Raw genomic sequence first — 21030 nt, 5'->3', positions numbered from 1 at the left:
CTTCAGAACCTTCTCCTTGGGCTGGATCCCCATACACCCTACTGGTTTGTCTTCCTTGAGCTTTCCTCTGAGCAGCCTGTGTGTCGGCCTCCTGCTTGAGGCAATGCTCAGCCCCTGGGATGCTGGAGAAATGGAGTCTTGCCCTGTCCTGGTGGGATGTTGATCTTATACAACAAGATGCACTGCAGGGGAGACACGTCCCCCCCACCCCTGCGACTTGGTTGTGCCCCTTTTTGGTATGTCTTTTAGTGCTGTCATCTTAACTTGATTAATGAAACAGTTGCGCACAGACACTTGATTTATAGTGAGAATTTTTTTTATTACTAAGCAAAATATTCTTCTTAAGAAAATGAGCTTAATTATAATTTAAGAAGCCATACAGTTTATGGCAAGGGATTTGTAAAGTGCAGAAACAAGCAAAGGATATGTCATTTGAAAGCCTAAAGATAATCATTGTTTGTATTTTGATAACGCTTCTCTTTGTTTTATCATTTTCGTTGGGAGAGGGTATATGTCTATGTACATATGCTATATATAAACGTATGTATGTATTTACAACTTTTCTAAAAGAGTAAGGTATGCACACAGCACATACAATTTTTTAACCTTTTTCTCCACTTCATACTGTATTGAAATAATTTTCCCACTTTACCAAATATTCCTTGAAGACATTTTAATAGTTGTACAGTAGTTCACCACATGACTCTTTACTTCTTATTTTTACCTAGTTATATGTCTCAGGCTGAAATAAGTGCTGTCGTACATAATTCTTTGACTTAATTTCTGAGGCCATCTATGGATTTCTACAAAAGGGGCTATGAGATCAAAGGGTTTAAAATGTTTGGAAACCCCTTTAATGACCACTTTTGAGCTCAAGAATAAAAAAAGTAGTAGTAAATTCCCACCAGTGTTCTGTTCCTTTTTATACAACAGGCTTGGGTTTGTCTTAAAACACCTTGACTATTATAAGGATGGAGCAGTAACTTTTTTTCCGCTAAGCTTCCTGGGACTGACTGAAATCATCGAATTCTTCTCTTTTGTTTTCAGATGGGTGATCTACAATGACCACAGGGTGTGTGCCTCAGAAAGGCCCCCTAAGGACCTGGGCTACATGTACTTTTACCACAGGGTACCACGCTGAGCCTCAGATGTGCCAGTTGGCCAGAAGAAGCCACACGCCTTTTTAATTTGCCAAAAAAAAAAAAAAAAAAACAAAAACAACAAAAAAAAACAAACAGAAGTTGGGACAGCCAGACATGAAATGAAGGAATACATGGGGGTATTTATAGTTTATTTAAAGAACATCATTTGACGCCTTCTGAAATAGAACTGGGAAGGAATTTCTATTAGTGATGATACACTACTGTAGATAGTTTTTCTTTTTATAAATGTTCAAGGAGAGGATGATTTAAAAAAAAAAAGTATTTATACTGCTGGTGGGGGATCTGCCAGTGTCACACCAAAAATGGGAATGTGCCATCAGCCCTCTGTTATGCTTTGGGGGGCCCATGGTGTGGCCTCACCCCCAAATAAATGAGAAGCCCATTTTTGTTTCATATCAAAAATCAGTAATGGGATGGGCTTTATTTGTGACATAGTTTTTTCATTACACACAATTTCTGACCTGTCCATGTATAGAAGATAAGAGCATCTGCAATGAAAGGTATTTTTAATTTAATCGTATCAAAATTCATAATGTGATTGTGTGAATGTGTGAGGGTGAGACTGTTATCGTCAACCAGGAAATCTATGACGGGCTAGTTTTTAAAGGTTAAAGCAGTTGGTCTTAAGCATAGCTGAGAAAAGCAAGTAACCATTTTAAAGAAACTATAACTCAGGAACAGTTTTAAAAATTGGTTCCCCACTTAGATTTTCAGGAGTAAAAAGGGCTGAGTTGTCCCTTTAAAAAAGTGTTGTCAAGAATCCACCTGGGTTTGTGACATTTTGTGGGAGAATGCCGGATGCCCACAGCAGCACAACATTGTTCTTTGCCACATAAAAGTAGATGAATTCTGGTTCTCAGCAGCCCTTCTCCCTAAGGCATAGTATGTATTTTTAGTTAAAATAGCTAATCTTACCATAACATGTAACAACTCCCTGGAATCACACTAAGTGCCCCAAATTTGTCTGTAATTTTCTTGTCCCTGAGCTCTTTGCCTGCCTCCATTTTTACATTTTTCTGGGGCTAGAGTCTCCTCTTTGCCCTTTCTGGGTTAATCACCTCCTGACTTGCCTTTGCTGCTTATTTGCTGTGACCAGCAGTGTGATCTTGGGCACCTTCAGGGCTTCAGATGCAAGGAAGCTTTATATGACATTGTGAAAAACCATCATTTCCATTTTGGTGTTTTAGTATTTTTGTTGCAACCTGGGATTAGATCAGGGTTTCAAATGTGATGAAAAAGTGCAACAAGAGTGGTTTATAATCTTCCTGCAGCTCTGTACCGAATTCTAGAGTCTCTGGAGTTTCTATTTCAGATTATCCAGTCAAATGAAGAAGGATCTACTGCAGTCTGCCTAACGTGCATTTGATTGGTAGAAAGGATCTGTCTAGAAACTGTAGGAAAATAAAGTAGAACCAGTTGGGTAAAATACCACATGGACAAGTGGATTACAACACGGTGAGTTGTGAGCAGTCAGGATTCTGATTAAGATCGGGCTCCTTTTACAGGAGATTAGCTACGCTGTATGTCTGAGGAGCACTGAGCCCGAGGCTGGGAGCCTGGAGACTTGGGTGCTGCCCCTAGCTGGGCAAGACCCTCATCCTCCCTGTGCCTCAGCTTCCTTATCTGCACAATAACACCTGCTCTCTCTTTCCAGCTGTGCTTTGAGGATAGATATGTGAGGTTTGACACGGTGACCCTTGAAAGAGTAGCAGGTGGTATGCCGTGTGGGTCCCAGTAGAGTGTGCTCCCTCCTTCTCTCGTCTGATGTTTTCTTCAATTTGGGAACAAATGCAATTGGCATGAGGAGGGCGCTTACGGTGCAGTAACTCTACTCGGTTGTGCCCACCAGTGCCGCCTTTTAGTGTTGTTTTGGAGATCCTAAAGCAGCCCTACTTTGTCACATGAGTCCCTGGCTCCTGTAGAAATTCCTACACAAAGCAGCCTTACAAAATCCAGTCTCCTTGGCTGAGTGTCCTAGAATACTGACTCCAAACACACGTGAAAAATGACTCGTTTTCAATGCTCTTACAAAGTGAAGGCCTTCTTCGGGGGTCGGGGGATAACTGGGGGTTTGGATTGAAATGTGAACAAAGATAGCATGTGTATTTTGAACAAAATAAAAATTTTGTAATAAAACTTTGCAAAATGGTGTAAAATCAGTACAAGATTATAGGCTATCCATTATTTAATTTCTTCAAGTAAAAAAATAAACTTAGCCCTTTTGATGCCTAAACATATTGTAAGAGAATATTACTATGGCTGCCTTTTTTTCCTGCCTCACAAAACAAAGGGCTATTTCTACAAGGCAAAGTTTTGTATATGTGCTATTCTTTATTTCAGATTGAGAGTTGGGGAAAAACTGGAGCAAATAACGTGTTTCTTTCTTGCTTTTAAGAGTGTGTTTATATGTATACCTTAATATATACGAGGCAGATTTCCCTGGAATAAAAGTCTGGAACATACTCCTTAATTTTACCATGTATGTTGACGAGATTATTTGTGACTGAAAACTGGAATAATGTGTGGATTTTGTCAGATTATCAGCCTGTTAGGAGTCCTCTGTGTGAGGCGTGGTGGTGTAATTGTGAAATTCTCACCGTGTGTGGGTGTACGTGTGAAAGAGTGCACCTTTTTTTTCCTGTAAATATCTTTTGATATCCATTTGTGTAAAATCCCAATGAATGTGTCTTTGGAAAATGTATCAAAGTTTTTATTTTGTCAATTGATCTGAATGCCCGTATAACTGATCAGAAATCCAGTTTTGGTTCAGATTGGGGGATTTTTTTTTTTTTAAGGGAAAAAAGCATGCAGAAAGGACTACTGGAAGAATCATGTTTTAATGCCATTTACGTCAGCATTGCTTCGGTATTTTGAATTGACACGGCTGTTTTCTTCCAACTATAAGAGAATGTGCCTGCTGTTCCCCCACGCTGACTTTGGGCTACAGGAAGCCCGGCACAAGTAGCTTGAGCCTGTGACTCCCAACATCATTCTTTCCCATGACCTGCAGTGTCCAGTGTGCGTACCCGGGTTCGTGGCCCGACGCCACTCCAGGTGCCGTGGGCCTTTTACCTCTCTGGGCCTTTTTCTTTACAATGAGTGCGGTAGGCTGGATCAGCTCAGAAGTCCCCTCCTGCCCTAACATTCGATTCTATTTTTATTTTCCTATAGTTACTATGGGGGTTAGACATGTGGGATGAGGGAGCACACAGAGGTTAGATGTAACTTGTTGCTTTGTTATAGGTCGTACTCCCCAGTTTATAATCTGCATCATTTTAGTGTCCCCACCCCAACTTCTCTTCCCACTTCCTTTGGTAATTATCCTCTTTCTCTCCCATTCTTGAAACTTTCCACTTCTTAGTCCACAAGATACCTTGTTCCCATCCCCTTCAAAAATGAAAAAGTCTGTTTAAAACACCTCCTGCGATGAAAAAGCTCGGCACCACTTTCAGCAAATAAATCTGTAACGTGTGTAGACGATTTTCTTACTCTAATTCAGTGATAGCTATGATTCCCAAGTAAGTACGGAGAAAGTTGTCTGTCACAGAAAGGATGTCTCTTCCTCTTGTGAGCATCACTGTTGCTAAATTACACTATCTCTGTAGTCTGTTGGGGAGATGGCAGGTGCTGAGCAGGAGCAGGGGATGGGATTAGATGGAATGTGATTTCACCCTTTGCCTTGGTCAGAAATCCTAGGTTACAGAGCAAGATTTTGTACTCTTACGTTGGTGTATAAGATCACCTACCCAGTGCCATGAAGATTCCCTACACCGTAAATCATCTTGAAAGAGTTTGTATTAAAATGTGCTGGATCTGTGCTACTGGGTGCAGGGGTCAGTAGCCACATGTAGCTAGTGACCTCTTGAAATTTGGCTTGTCCAAATCGAGATTGTGCTGTTCATGTAAAACACACACCAGATTTTGAAGGCTTGGTACCAAAAAGAAGGGAACGTAAAATATTTCATCAGTATTTTATATTGGTTACATGCTAACATGACAATATTTTAGATAAATAAGCTGTTACTAAAATTTCACTTATTCCTTTTTCTCTTTTTTTTAATATGGCTACCAAAATTAAAATTAGACATGTGGCTGGCATTGCACTTGGACAGGTGCTGCTCTAGGTTCTAGATGGTGTGGAGTCAGCAGTGAGATGCCACGTGTGGAAGGTAATTCTCCCAATAGACAGAAGCAACACACATATTTTCGCTGGAGTCAGCTCAGTGAGGCACAGAATGCCTTCCAGACAGCAGAAGACTTTCTATGTAAAAACCAGTATGTATAAGACTCCAATAAAAAAACCAAAACAAAACAAAACTAAAGCAAATGAGCCCCAAACCGCGTTCCTTCAGCTTTGCTTAGAAGCTAAGTTTGCACTTATTTTTCAAGCATCTTCCATGTGCCAAGGATGCTGGCTACATGAGGGTGCTGGGCATATTTGCTCCACCTTAGGCAACATTCTCTTGTGGTTTCCCCTCCCCAGGTATTGTGTGGTCCGTTCAGAGCTGGGTGTGATGATGTATGGTGTAAATCTCGCCGCTCCTATCGGCCTGGGCAGAGGCTGAGCCTGCTGCCTGCGCCCACCTGCCCAGCAGGTTTGAGGTTGACTCCTGAAAGAGTTTGTATTTATTTTATTTTGCACTAGTCACAGCTGCTGTTAAAATATCTCAACTGTTTGGGGAGAGCATTGCCTGTGATGGAAAGAGAGATGGATGATTTATTGCTTCAGTTGTTTTAAAATTAAAAGCTATTCTCACAATCTGAGGTTCCTTTATGGCTCTTTTTTCTTTTGCAAAATGCCAAGTAAACTGATTCTGCCCTTGGCGGGTTCTTATCCATCAACGGAACAGGTAACCCAAGACAGTGACTGATTTTATTTCTCTTTAGGGTTTCTTGGTGTGGGCACCAAGGCCGCCTCATTCCCATCAGTAGTGGAACATCAGCAACGGTGCAAGATGTTTCTTCTGTAAAGGAGGGAGAGGCCGAGGCAGGGAAGTCTTTTAGTCTTTCTCGAATGGATGTCGGGTGCAATACTGGAGTCAGTGGAGACCCTGCTGTGGTTCTGTGGCTCTCAGTTTGCTGGTAGCTTCCCTAATGCAGGTGCCAGCGTGCTCAATACTGGTTGCACCAAGGGATTTCAGCATTTCGATGGCACCATGTTTGTAGGTTGTATGAGTTTCCTATTGTTGCCGTAACAAAGGATTATAAACTTGGTGGCTCAAGAGAGCACATTTATTAGGTGAGAAGTATGAAAATGGGTCTTACAGGGTTAAAATCTAGCTGTTGGCAGGGAAACTCTATGTGAGAATCCATTCCTTGTCTTTTCCAGCTTCTAGAAACTCTTCTGTTCTCATTCTTTGGCTTGTGGCCTCCTAACAACATGGACATCACTTAGTGTCTGTGTCCATTGTCCTATGGCCTCTGACAGGCTCTCCTGCTCCCTCTTATAAGGACCCTTATGATTACAGTGGGCCCACCCAGATAGTCCAGAATAAACTTCCCATCTCCAGATCCTTAAATTAATCACATCTGCAATGTTCCTTTTTGCCATGTAAGATAACACATTCACAGGTTTTGGGGATTAGGATATAGAAATCCTTGAGGAGGCATTATTTTGCCTACCATATAGGGTATGCTTATTACTACTTAAAACATGTCCATTCAATACTTAAAAAATTTTTTCTTTTTAATGTTTATTTTTGAGAGACAGAGCATGAGCCAGGGAGGGGCAGAGAGAGAGGGAAACACAGAATCCAAAGCAGGCTCCAGGCTCTGAGCTGTCAGCACAGAGTCCGACGGGGGGCTTGAACCCACGAACTGTGAGATCATGACCTGAGCCAAAGTCCGATGCTCAACCGACTGAGCCACCCTGGTGCCCCTCAATATTTAAAAAATTTTAAAGAATCTATACATTTTTAAAAATCCAAGTAAAATGACCAACATCAGTGTTGTGCCATAATGTTTTGGTGAGAAGAGGAGAAGGAAATGATTGGGATGGAGGATTTTTTTTATGACTCACACATTATAAAGTTTTTAGGACAATGTTTGCAAGTCAGATGCTGCTTACATTCACTTTGTTCTGTCTCCTTGTGCCCAGTGGGAGAGTCTACCATGGCGTGTATGCACTGTTTGAATCTAAGGTCCCACTTTTCGAATGTGGTCAGTGGCAAATCATTTGTAGTGAGGAAATTTAATAGGAAACAGTAAGTTATTCTCATTCGCATGCAACCTATTATTTAAAATTTTACTAGGAAAAGTCAGTGAGGTAGGGGGCAGATAGAACGGCAAGAGTAGAGGCATAGAGACTTGACTTTCTGAAACTCAGTCTTGTCATCTGTGCAGGGGGCCTAATAATACATGAGATAAGTTACGTCAAACATTTCACAGTCTGGTGGCACAGGATATTTTTACTGTGCTATTTTACATCACTATTTTAACTAGCACTTTGACCCTGTGGAGGTTTTGACCCTTTATTTCAGCCTAGCAAATCTTTTTTTTTTTTTTTTTTTTTTGTAAAGAATCAGAATTATACCAACATTGATGACTTTTTTCCACCAAAGTATTTTTCTGGAGATAATGTCATTAAGCCAATTTATTTTGTTAATGTATATAACATGGTTCATCATTCAATAAATACTGAGTATCTATGTGCTGGGCATTGCTTTTCTTAGAATATATCAGTAAACAAAGCAGACCAGACTCTTTGCCCTTGTTGGGTTTATTTTCTAGCAGGGAGAGCCGGATGCTAAACATAAGAAATAAGTAAATTATATAATATGTTAAAAGGTACTATGTGCTATGGAAAAAAAGAACAGCAGAATGGGGGGAGGTGTGGATTTTGCTACTAAATATGGTACGCAGGGAAAGCATTTTTTTGGAGGTGAGATTTGAACCAAGACTTGAAGGAGGTGAAGGAGTCATCTAAATGGATATTTGGGGGGGAAAGATATGCTTGGCAGAGGGACTCATGGGAGCAGAGGCTCCAGGGTGGGAGCATAATCAATTATGTCAGAGAAGCAGTAAGGGGACCAGTGTGATTTGAGAGAGGGAATGAGGGGAAGAGGAGTAGGGGAAGATGTTGGAGAGGGGCCAGATTGCCTGAGCCAGGAGGCATTGGAAGGGCTTGACTCTGGAGTGCCATTGGGAGTCATAGGCTCTTAAGTAGAGCAATGATCTGATCTGACCAAAGTTTCAGGAAGATAGTTCTCTAAATTAGCTGATAGGAGGCAAGGATAAAAGTAGAGGCTACTGTGGTAAGCAAGGTGAGCTAGGATGATGGCTCACATAGATGGGATGGTAGCAGTAGAGGTAGCAAGGATAGTCAGATTCTGGATACATGTGAAAGTAAAGCCAGCAGGATTTCCTGGTGGGCAGGACGTGGCATGTGAGGGAATGAGAGTAGCCAAGCTAGACCCCAAAGTTCTTCCTCTGAGCAACTAAAGAATGTAGTTGCAATCAACAAAGATAGGGAAGGCTTGGTGGGATTGGGGGGTATTGATGGGAAAAGATGATTGCAAGTTTGGGATGTGTTGAATTTGAAATGCCTGTTAGATCTCCGTGGTTGATGTTGAGTGGGAAGCTGGATATACAACTCCGGATTTTGAGGGAAAAGTCTGGACTGAAGCAAAAAAACTAAAGATGGCATTTAAACCAGGGACTGGGTATGTTCACCAGTGGAGGAAGACAGGAAATGGAACTGGTCCAGGGACTGAGCAAAGGCTCAATATAAGAAGTCCAGGAGAAGATGAGCCAGCAAAGGAGACTCTGAGAGGAGTGAACACCAACGTGGGCAAAAATCAAGAGAACAGTGCATGCAAGTGGAAGCCAAGTGGAGGCAACAGATATCAACTGTCAAGTAACTGTGGTAGGTTAAGTCAGATGAGTTGACTACACAATTGATCAACTTGGAGGTCATGGGTGATCTCCATGGGGACAGTTTGGGGGGTGGGGAGGAACTGCAGAAGATGAATGCAAACCACTCTTTGGGGAATTTTGCCACAAAGGGAAGCAAAGAAGAGATGGTGGCTGACAAGACGTGGGCTGGGAACAAGAGAGGTTTTTGTTTTTAAATATGGGAAATAAGATGGTCAAATAGGCACAATACTGAGGATGTAGGACAGAAAGGTGAGAATTGCGGTTTGCTGCCCTTGAGCAGGCAAGAGGTGACGGGATCTCGTGCTCAGTTGGAGCTGACTTTAGACACCGGCTGGGGAGCCCGTCTTTGGGGACAGGAGGAAGGCAGAGATAAGAGTGCCAGATGCGGCTGTGAGGAGTGGGAGCACTGAGAGTCTGGGGATTCTGTCCTGCCTGCTTTAATTTGCTCAGGGAAGTAAGAAGTGAGATCCTCAGCTTGGAGGGACCATGGGTGGGGGAGATTGGAGATTTGAGGCGAGGGGAGGTGTGAAACAGTTATCCAGTTGAACTCTCTCCAAGCTTTTATATTTTCCTTTCTATTTTTTTTTTTAATTTTTTTTTCAACGTTTATTTATTTTGGGGACAGAGAGAGACAGAGCATGAATGGGGGAGGGGCAGAGAGAGAGGGAGACACAGAATCGGAAACAGGCTCCAGGCTCTGAGCCATCATCAGCCCAGAGCCCGACACTGGGCTCGAACTCCCGGACCGCGAGATCGTGACCTGGCTGAAGTCGGACGCTTAACCGACTGCGCCACCCAGGCGCCCCAATTTTCCTTTCTATTTTAATGAAATTAGTTTAATTGGTATCAATTCAAGTTATTTTGAGAGAGACAGAGACAGCATGAGTGGGGGAGCAGCAGAGTGAGAGGGATTGAGAGCCAGGCAGGCTTTGCACAGTCAATGCAGAGCCCAATGCAAGGCTTGAACTCACAAAACCCCAAGATCATGACCTGAGCTCATACCAAGAGTCAGATGTTTAACCAACTAAGCCACCCGGGCACCCTCAGTTCTGTAAATTTTATGAAGACAGTCTGAGTCTTCAGCTTTTGGTCCTCATCACATTTTCCCTATTAGAACTTTTCCTATTGCAGAGTCCCTTTTGTGGCCATGATTTCCAGCGGGTCCACCTTTACCAGGTCAAATTTTGCCACTCTAGATTTTGTCAAGATTTTGTTCTTTTGTCATGTTTTTGAATCAGTAGCCAGTTTTCCTGTAAGCACTCTTAGCCATCGTCTTGGTAAGATTTCTCTCAAGCTTACTTTTTCCTGGGCCAGTTTTTGCAGTTTTTAATAGTAGATGTGATCTTTAGTCAGTTCTTAATCGGTAAGATGTTTTTCTTCCACCTGGCACAGTTTTTGCTATTATGTTCATCATTTGCAATAATATTAATTATAGACTGTGTGTATTATTAGGAGGGGAGAAGCAGAGGACCTGAGTGTGCATTAGGGTTAAAATGGCGTAGTAGAAATAATGGCGTAGGAATGTGGCACATGGCAGGTTTCAGTAAGTGTTAGCTTCCTTTCTTTTTCCTTTTCAAAGACCTTGGCCTGGGAAGGCTGCACTGCTTGGTCTCCACCCTTCTAAACTCAGGTGAGCAAACTCAAGCAGGGGGCTCCTAAGAATCAAATGGCTTAATTCCTTAGATGAAAATATTAAAATTAACTGTCAGTTTCCAAGGTTCTGATTCATTAAGTTGATAACCAGGCAGCATTATTTTTATTTTTTTATGTTTTTCAATATATGAAGTTGATTGTCAAATTGGTTTCCATACAACACCCAGTGCTCATTCCAAAAGGTGCCCTCCTCAATACCCATCCCCCACCCTCCCCTCCCTCCCACCCCCCATCAGCCCTCAGTTCTCAATTTTTAAGAGTCTCTTATGCTTTGGCTCGCTCCCCCTCTAACCTCCTTTCAGGCAGCATTATTTATTATGAGGTATAAGTAAGGAAAAAAAATACATACATCCTTGTGAGCCCTAAAGTACTGGATAGGTAAGGCATTACTGTGAGGAGCCTTGTAAAGGAATGTGAAAAACACTTCAAACCTTGGGCTGCTTTCATGTATACACATGGAGTGAAGCAGCTGTTTGAGGAAATAGAATTCACGCTTAAAAAGGATTAAGAGACATAATAAAAGGTTTAAGTTATGCAAGGGGTCGGGAGAGGAGCCACAATTCACCGCTGGGTAAAATAACCATGAAGTGGGAAAGAAGGAGGTACAGCCTGATTTGATAGAGGAAAAAATGAACTTCCACCAGGTTGTTGGCTTTATAGCAAGAGGACTTAGTGAAGAGGGGGAAGGGGGGCTCAGTGTGCCTGTGTGGCTCTCTTCAAGCCTATTGTTCCTGCATCACCAACCTGACCACTCAAGGACTTCATTAGTAAACATTCTGGAAACAGAAACATCTGTCTCGGTGGCATCCTTTCTCTGCTTGAGGGCAAATCCACCCTTTATGTGCTCCAGGAAGGCCACCAACAATCTCCCGCTTTGCCAGGGCATCTCCTAAGGTCTCCCCAGCTCACAGCGCTCGCCATCCTGGGCTCCTTCCTCCTTGAACACACCTAGCTCATTCCTGCCTTGGTGTCTTGTGGTAGCTGTTGGCTCTGCCGAGAATATTTCAAAGAGCTGTTCCCAGTGCCACTTGGTGGGCTTCTTGGTGTTCAAAGCTCAGCCCAAACATCACCTAAGAGAAATCTTTCCTGACCATCTATGGATAAAAAGGAGCCCCCAGTTTCTCTCATAATACCTCATTTGCCTTGTCCTTCTAGCAGTTTTTGGCACATGACATCCTTATGTGTTAAAGTATTTGTTGATCCCTCACAGAAATCTAAGCTCTTCAAGGGCAAGTTTGATTTGATTTACTTACCACTCCTGCATTAGAACAGTACGTGCACGTAATAGAACCTCAAATATTTATTGACTGATTAAAAAAGAAAGAAAAGAAAAAAAAAACAGACCCTAAAACTGAAATATATTTTAATATTTTTATTCTAAAAAAAAATCACAAAATCCAATTTCAGGTTAAATATTTACTCTTAAAAAATTAACAAAGGAAGGAGATTTTAAAGTTTTGTTTTATATGTAAAAATGCATTCTTGATTCCCAGATAGCTCATGCAACATCATATGTGGTGGTTATTCAATAAAAGACCTTTTTTATCAATAGTACAAATTGGATTATATATGATTTGAAGCAATTCTGACCCCCAAATCCCATTTTGAAAGATTTCTCAAAAGACCTTGAAGCCACAGACAAAGTTTATTTGAAAACATAGTTTAAAATTGCACAAATATAAATACAATTTAGTAATGTGAAAAAGGGAAGGCATGCTTCCAATAATAGTACAAAAATACTACCTTAATCTTGGTACTTTGCAAATTATAAGCCAAAGGAGTAAATTAAACACATCAATATGATAGGTTATTTTTATGGTAGTAGTTTTATTTCAAAGAGCAATGCAGGGAAATACTAAGATGAAGCCTTATTATCCAACAGAGTTGTGCTATGATACATAATATTTCACTAAATACACAGATACATTATCACATAGTATGCCCGTAACTTTTACACCCTCACCCCATTGCCATTAATTTACTATAGGTCACTTAATTTGGCTTGGTTTTAACTTAAAAACTCAGTGTAAACATTTAAAGTTAAATTTTTTGTTATCTATTTCAGCTTAAAAATGAAATCCCAAGATTTTAAACATTATTGAGCATAGAGAAGCATCACAGAAGAATTTGCCATTTGTCTTAATATTTTTAGATTAGACTAGATATGCAATATTCGTAGATATACAAAATATATAGAAATGTCTTTTCTAAATAGTTAATAAATGCCTGTTATAGTTTGTAAAAAGTTTATTAAATTAATCAGGTTTTTTTTTTTTCAACCAATGTAAACAAATTTGGGCAATGAAAGTTGAAGAGGGTTTGAGTCAGGTGATATGGGGGGACATTGGTAAAAATTTAGGTTTGCTTTATTTCCTTTAACTACTGGCAACATATTCAATCATGAACCATTTCTCGCATTGTACAATTCTTTATGGTATCTAAGCTAATTTTTTACATATCTCAGTGAAAATGCCAAACTACCTAGCTGTGTATGTATATCCCTTACTATTGTTTTGTCAGTCCATTTCCCCTCTCCAAGAAATTCAAAGAAAAAAAAAAAACGACACACATTTTATTGTTGAGCAAAGAACTGCCTGCTGTTTTTTCATCTTCATATTGTATCGAATGCGGGTTTCTAAAAGCGTCCTGAAGAGCCTGTCAGGGTTTTGCACGCACACCCTGCAACACTGCAAGTTAGTTTTCTCTTGTAGAGAAGGTCCTGAGACAACAGTTCTGAGATTGGGGCACTGGTTTCTAGAGTGTGTTATTTTGGTAAGTCTGCAGAGGTCACAGGGAGCGGAAACTTTATTCAAGGCAAAATACCACGTGAGAGGTTGTTAAACTTCACACTTTTGATTTTCTGGTTTTTCTCCTCTTTAACCATTTAATGCCTCCACACGAGTCTTTGCTAGGAGTTTGAGGATTTCCGTCTTTGAGCTTATATGTGTGTGTTTGGCGGTGTGTGAGATGGTGACAAAGCTGTTAGCAACAGAAGACTCACCCCCAGCTTTGTCTTAGTGAGCTTTGCTCCCTCCATTTCTGGTCTCCTTGCCCTTATTTTTTCATGAAGCAGGGGTTACAGAAAAAGGCAGTGAGAGGACTTCCAAGTTCATTCTGAGTGACCATGAAATCACCTCATTATCTCTGACTTTCAGTGTCTTTAGACATACAGACCAAGTCCAGTTTCTTAAGGGATGGGGCCCACATAGCTCACTCACTCATCATATAAATAGGGCCATGTTGAGGCCAATGGTGTGGCACCCACACAGTCACTATGTGACATTTGTGGAAATTAAGCCGTCACGTCCACTTTGCCTTATGGTGGTTTTCATGTGCCTGACATTACCCCAACCTTCCCACCTTATTTAGAAGGTCAGTATTTCTAATTTACTCCTAAATTTTAGAAAATTTTTGAAATGCATGATTCAGAATTTTGAACCCAAAACTCTGTGGAGGCAATCAACACAATTGCATTTATTAGTGTTCAGACACACGGATTTTGTTTGAGTTTTGGATCTGTTGTGCCTCAACTGGTTTAAAACTTGTTTAGATGTCTAAGTACCTGGATTCCTCAGTAGATTCGTTTGGCACTGGCTGCAACACTGCATAAGCCAGATGTGTGAATATCTGTAAAGTTCAGTGTAGTGTGATAGCAGGAAAACAGTCTTGACAAGAAGATATTAAAAGCAAATAGTAAAACTATAACGCAAAGTTCATGAAAATGTTTCCTTGCTCAGAAGCAAGGAAAAATAGGCTACCCTATGAGATTTAACCATGCACTGGGTAAATTTACATTCAGTACAGTTATCTTGCATGCTTTGGTTAATATTTGAGTAGGCAGATTTGCAAGTACTAATGCATGCGTTTTTACCTGAGGTTATACGTTTTATTTTTTAAAAATTGCCTTTTTACAAACCTTATGCCAGAGTTCATCTATGAACACTCTTTAAAAAAATATATATATATCTATCTACTTCTTAGTTCAAAACAGTTTAATTTCAACCAGTTCTATAAATACTGAGATGACAGGGAAACTGTGCAGTAAAATCTGGAGATGGAATGAATTTGAAATCATTTTACAAAGTTGAAATCATGTGTGTGCATGTTTAATAATTTCTAAAATATGAGGACTCAAAAAAATTGGTACACAAATGAAACCTTCAGAATACCCTGTTTCTAGAATCCTTTCAGAATCATTTCAAGGTATAAAACAATAGCAACCACTAACTTAAAGTGCAGTCTAGTCTTGTGGAACTGATTCAGGAGCAAATGAGGAAGGGACACAAAATGACCATCTTGCTTTCTCTATATTCCCAAAGAGCTCATGGATAAAGTGTATGGAAGAGATTTTGGGAACTCCTGTTGTATGTGGGACTAGCTATACTTGTGTTCAAGTCTTGCTTGTATAGCAGGAATATACTAGAAAGACTTACCTAGTATGAGTATCTAGACATGGACCCAAGATACAACATAATAGTTCTCTTTAAAGAAAAGGAGAAGAGTGGCATCCAACTCTGAAGGTAAGTATGTCCTGCACATTCTAGCCCAGTGAAGTGTCTCTAATTTGCCATTCTAGCTCAAATACAGATTGGCTGAGAAAGCACAGCTCATAGCGTCTGCTGAAAGCTTCCTGATGGACAATATCTGCCTTTCTTTAGGTGTCATGGGGAATGACCTTAAGAGGAAGCCTCATCCCCACTGTCAAGGTACAACAGCACATAGAAATAGCCCACTAGACATAGGTGTAACATATCTTGAAATTCAGCAGTGATCACTGGATTTCTCTGCATTCTCATCCAATCTGCCAGTGAAAATAAGTTCTTAAAAGTTACATCCATGCAACTGAAGGGCCATTCTAGAAAACCAGTACCATCCTCTAAGAGATCTTAGGCTTACTTAGTAAGACTCTCAGAAAAAAGGAACTCAAAGCCTTCCCAGGGTGCCTTAGACAGGAACCAAGGACACCCTGCCTTTTGAAATGGAAAGAATAAATGACAATTTCATACCACCAGGGTAAGATACCAAAACCAGTTCTGTCTTAAAAAATGTGTATATACTTGAAAAATGCATACAATGAAGATCATTCTAAAATCTTACTAATTTTTGGTGGTGCTCTGATTTCTATAAACTTTCACTTATTTTTTAGTAACTGTTTTTACTTAATTTTGTTTAAAAATACTATTGAAAAATATCTTGGGCAATAATTCTGCACTTCCTGATAGGCAACAGACTATGAAAATCTTGGTTCTGATGGACACTAGATATATTGAAGAAAGTGCTACTGAAATGATCCAAGTATGATGGGAATGGAAAATTGTCTACTCTCCTCTGAATTCACTTGGTATTCTGACAGCAAAATCAAACTTGGGCTGCAAAATTTGTCACCACTTAGCAACAATCAAATTAAATCAAAGTATCCTGCATTTACCCTACTGTCAGGCTTTAAACTATTAACTGATGTCATGCATGTAGGGCCAACAAATCTAAGACAACAGCCTATTGTTATTACTGCAAATTCAGTTACTGTTGAAAGTATAGAGTGGCATCATAAACAGAAACCTGCAAAGCTGGCTTTGAATCCTGCGTTCAGAGGCTCCTAATGGACTACAATGGACGCAAATCAGCTAGTCAGCCAGTGAACGCACGGGAATTGGCGGGAGGGACATGCAGGGAATGGATGTTCTTCTCTCAGGGATATTCAAGCAGGCAGCTGCCATGAACTTGGACTCTGGCCCCGAGAGTCCTTCCTAGACTGAATTCTAGGATTCTAAAATTATAAAGAATATTCTTGAAAATATTGTTGAGCTTTATTTGCTGCTGAGACTGGAAGGAAGTAGGCAAAGACTGGGTTGTCACGACTGCCCAATGGTGAATGCCTTAATGCCTCTGCCTTCTGCTGTCCAGCTGGGGGCATCACCTTTGCCCAAGTGAGCTTCGACAGTGAAGATGAAAGCCTGGCACACCACAGGGCTCTTTGTCCTCATAAACCTTAAAAACTCTTCATCTTTATAAACTCTGTCGTTATAACACACGTGAACTTCAAGGATTTGTGGTTTCCTGTTTCCTTGAGGTCCCTTCCTACCTGAGGAACTTCCAAGGTAATAGAGGAGAGGATTTCTACCTGCATACCCCGCTCCCCTCCTCCACTGCCCTCACCAGGAGAAGCTAACTCTCCAGTCAATTAAACTGTCTTGACTCAAATGCTGTTTGCTTGGTAACTATAATCATGAGAGTAACCAGCTACTATTAACCAAAGAACATGAAGAAAAAGTTGGGATCAGATTGCTTTGGGGAAGATTCTGGAGGAAGGAAGGAAGAAAGGAAGGGGAAACAATAAAGAAGAATGGGACCACTTATTAGAACAACTTGCTAGAATTGGACACTGGCGATCTTATGTTTTGGTTAGCATTTTGCAAACAATTTTTCTAACTCTTTAAAAAATGATGTCAATCCAAATAATCACCAAGCCCCAACAGGGCACAACACACCCTGCAGAAGTGAGTAGAATGTAATCAATGAAATAAAACACCACTACCGACAGAAGGTTCCTGACACTTGATAAATGTTCCAAATGAGAGCCAAAGGAGCATGCATCTTTCATATTAAACCACTGACATTCAGTGAGATTCAGCTAGAAAATATTGATCTTCTATCACTTAGAATGCAGAAGGGAGAGCAATGCAGATTATTATGGAACTAAGAAAACACTTAATTTTTAGGAAAAAATGTATTTATCACTCTTACGAAATACTATTTAAAATATTAAAAGTTTAAAAGGAATATTGGTGTGCAGGGCAGTCAGAAAGCAAGTAAAGTATGACATTTAAGCAAGCTAATGTTAGCTCTATAGAAATCCCGTTATCATCCAAATTCCTCCCTGCAGAGAATGCATGAAGGGACAGTACATTGTCTCTTGCTTAAGTTCATACGGTCCCAGAAAGCATGTGAATAAGATCTGTGTTTGACATATTTACACCCTGTGTCCTATCTGCTTTGAGAAAAACTCCTTCAAAACTCTACACTATGAAAAACTATTTTCAGGAATTTTTATTTGGTCCATTGATCTAACAAGGCCGAGTTCTTGAATCTTTCACCCCTAAGTTAAAAATTGGAGCAACGGAACAAAACTCCAGCAAGGCATAAATAAGATATTAAAGTGCGTATATACAGTCCCAGAAAAGTTTTGATTGGGAACAGCAAAAATTTCTAGTGCAAAAACTGCTTTTGCCAGCAAAGCTCCCTCTCTGGAGTCGAAGGGCTACAGTAAAAGTTAAAATCGGAACAGGTCTAAGCAATGCCTCTCTTTAGTCAAGGGTTAATATATGTGCATGCACCTTGGCCCAAACTACGTTGTAAAAGGGGGAATTGCAGGGGATAGTTCAGAAACAGTCAGAATTCCCTGATCAGAGGCAGTGCTTTCTCCAGGTGTCCTATGAGCAAGTTCCTTAGGTGTGTCATCAGCTGCAAAAGTGAGGACAAAAACCCCAAAGGACGTGTTTTGAATATGCTTGCAGCTTGTGAAGAGTATTCACACACGGTTACTTTATCTTGGTTTGTCTTTGTGTCTCTCAGTTCTTCTTCTGAGCCCAACCTTGACTCTACAACATTTTGTGCTTTTGAATCTGAACAGAGACTGGGCATCGTCTGTAGGAGTTCCCTTGTGTCATATCACCATGGCCTTTTGGACATCTGGTTTTATCCTTTTTGGAATTCATAATAAAATAGTTTTGCATTTCTTAGTACAATTACACAGATAAGGATTTATCATTTTTAATTTTTTTTTTTTCTTTTCCTTCAAGGATCCAAGTTGAAAGCTCTTAGGAGGACATCCAGGTCACCGAGATTAGCCGCCTGGAAGAGTTCTGGTTGGTCCATCAGAGAAAGTGCAATTCTGAGGGCAGCCCAGATATTCCCAGAGATTGCAGGATGAGGAACTTGCTGTTGATTCCTGCTTTTTCTTTGCAAACTGAGGGCAGTGAGAAAATTGCTGACCGCTTCTCTAAGAGGGTAGAAAAACAGACATTTAAAAATGCAACAAATTTCAGAGTTAGCAACTTAAAAAACAAAAATGGATTAACTTCTTTTAGTTCAAAACCCTAAATCACCTCTCTGAGGTGTTTTAGATCATCAGAGGAACAACCTTCTGGTTGTCTCATTATTCTTTTGTGAAAAATCATTGTTCAGTATAGCAAAACCAGAAAGAAAAAGGGAATTTTATTTTAAGAATGTCATGTGAGACAGAAAGAGTAATAGCAAAACCATTGCTAACTCATTAATGCATTCCTTTTCCCCCTACCTCAGGGGTAATTTAAAGACAGAATCCATTTGCAAATGTGAATTATACAACTAGGGTTGAAGAGGAAGCATCTGGCCCTACTCAGAAACAAAGTGACTTAACTTTTCCTATTAGTGATAGTAATATGGGAGGCGGCTGGGGCTGAATTGATTTGCTCTCAGAACATCTGGGTTGGAATCCTAAGCATTTAGCCTTAGGCAAACTTATTATCTTTCCAAGCCTCCATTTCCCCAACTGTATAATAGGGATAATAGAACTCATTTTATTCATTTATTTTTTTTTTTCCTTTTAAACATATGCATTTATTAATACCCCACCCTGTTCCAGAAGGGATTGGGGATGTCAGCAAGTTCATCAGGAAGGGCTTCACTTTCTTCATCTCCAAATGGTCTAGGTGATATAAGTTCATTCCAGTTCTTCCCTTTTGTGACTCTGATTCTAATAATTTGTTGGTAATCTCCACTTAGAAGTTCTGTTAACACCTGGTATTTAGGGATGCTTGTGTGGCTCAGTCGGTTAAGCGTCCGACTTCAGCTCAGGTCATCATCTCGTGGTTTGTGAGTTCGAGTCCCGTGTCGGGCTCTATGCTGACAGCTCAGGGCCTGAAGCCTGCTTTGGATTCTGTGTCTCCCTCTCTCTGCCCCTCCCCTAGTTGTGCTCTGTCTCTCAAAAATAAATTAACATTAAAAAAATTAAAAAAAAGATGCTTCATTTTAGAATATGGAAAATGGGATGGGGGTGGGGGAAACCTACAACTGGTTCTCCTGATTTCTGTTCATGGCATCACCATCCAACCAGTGACCCAGCACCAAAACCTAATGCCATCTTCAACTATTCTTGCCCTTGCCCCAATATCTCACTGAGCCACATGCAATCCACTCTCTAATGTCTTTTCCCCACTTGGCCCTTCCCATGGCCACATGTAGTTGAAGCCCTTGTTAGTTGTCTCTCTGTTCTGTTCTATGGGAAGTCATTTTAAAATTTATTTGAGAGAGATAGAGACAGAGGGGGACAGAGGATCTGAAGCAGGCTCTGCGCTGAGCAATGAGCCCCTTGCAGGGCTTGAACTCACAAACTGTGAGATCATGACTTGAGCCAAAGTCAGACGCTCAACTGACTGAGCCACCCAGGTGCCCCAAGAAGTCATTTTAAAACCTTGTGTGAGGTACAGTTGGATCAATTTATGTGAAATCTTTTATTAAATCAGATCACTAGTTCTCCAAGTGTGGTCTGGGGAACTCTAGGATCAGTGAGGTCAAAATTATTTTTACAATAATTCCGAGACATTATTTTACCTTATTCTCATTTTCTCATGAATGTACAATGGAATTGTACAGTGATTACACAATATGTAAAATCCCAATAGATTGGATGTGGAGACAGATATGAGAATCTGTCTTCTATTAAGTAAGATATTAAAAAAAGTTTTTATTTATTTTTGAGATAGACACAGAGCATAAACAGGGAAGGGGCAGAGAGAGAGGGAGACACAGAATCTGAAGCAGGCTCCAGGCTCCGAGCTGTCAGCCCAGAGATTGACACAGGGCTTGAACCTACGAACCATGAGATCATGACCTGAACCAAAGTTGGTCCTTAGCCGACTGAGCCACCCAGGCGCCCCTAAGCAAGATATTTTTAAAAGTTGCAAAAATGATAAAAGAATGCCCCTCTTCTCGCTAAACATTTTTTTTTGTTTTGGGGAATAATTATTTTTCATAAAATGTCTAATTTATGTTAACATGTAGTTAATTATTATTTTTAAATGAATCTTATAAACTTTCTCAGTTTAACTTCTAATATGGTAAATATTGGTGGATACAACCCACCTAAAAGCCCTTGGAGGTGCCTGATAATTGTTAAAAGTGTAAAGGAGTCCTGAGAACACCAAGTCTGTGAACCTTCCAGCTCTTTCTGTCCACAGCTGCTCTCTTGCTCATGTACCCAGTGTGCTTTCTGTCTTCACTCTCAGGACCTCTGTCCCCAGAAGCATGTATTCTGTATCAAACTGGTCTTTGCTAAGAATGATGACACTGCTTTAATTTG

The 21030-nt window shown here is 40.4% G+C and overlaps 2 protein-coding genes across 10 annotated transcripts in view; one reads left to right on the top strand and one right to left on the bottom strand.

Annotated features, from left to right (window-relative positions):
• Nucleotides 1–5922, top strand: part of USP13 (ubiquitin specific peptidase 13) — a 117366-nt gene extending 111444 nt beyond the window's left edge. The window contains exon 21 of the mRNA XM_043594848.1: nt 1048–5922. Coding sequence (XP_043450783.1) covers nt 1048–1141 — 94 coding nt within the window. The 3' untranslated portion in view covers nt 1142–5922. The remainder of the gene's footprint in view (nt 1–1047) is intronic.
• A 6395-nt stretch (nt 5923–12317) lies between these two features.
• Nucleotides 12318–21030, bottom strand: part of PEX5L (peroxisomal biogenesis factor 5 like) — a 228911-nt gene continuing 220198 nt past the window's right edge. For all 9 annotated transcript variants that reach the window (XM_043594842.1, XM_043594839.1, XM_043594841.1 and 6 more), the window contains one exon: nt 12318–18690. In XM_043594842.1, coding sequence (XP_043450777.1) covers nt 18486–18690 — 205 coding nt within the window. In that variant the 3' untranslated portion in view covers nt 12318–18485. The remainder of the gene's footprint in view (nt 18691–21030) is intronic.

The sequence above is a fragment of the Prionailurus bengalensis genome, chromosome C2 (genome assembly GCF_016509475.1).
Source record: "Prionailurus bengalensis isolate Pbe53 chromosome C2, Fcat_Pben_1.1_paternal_pri, whole genome shotgun sequence".
NCBI lineage: Eukaryota > Metazoa > Chordata > Mammalia > Carnivora > Felidae > Prionailurus > Prionailurus bengalensis.
This window is presented reverse-complemented; position numbering and strand designations above follow the sequence as displayed.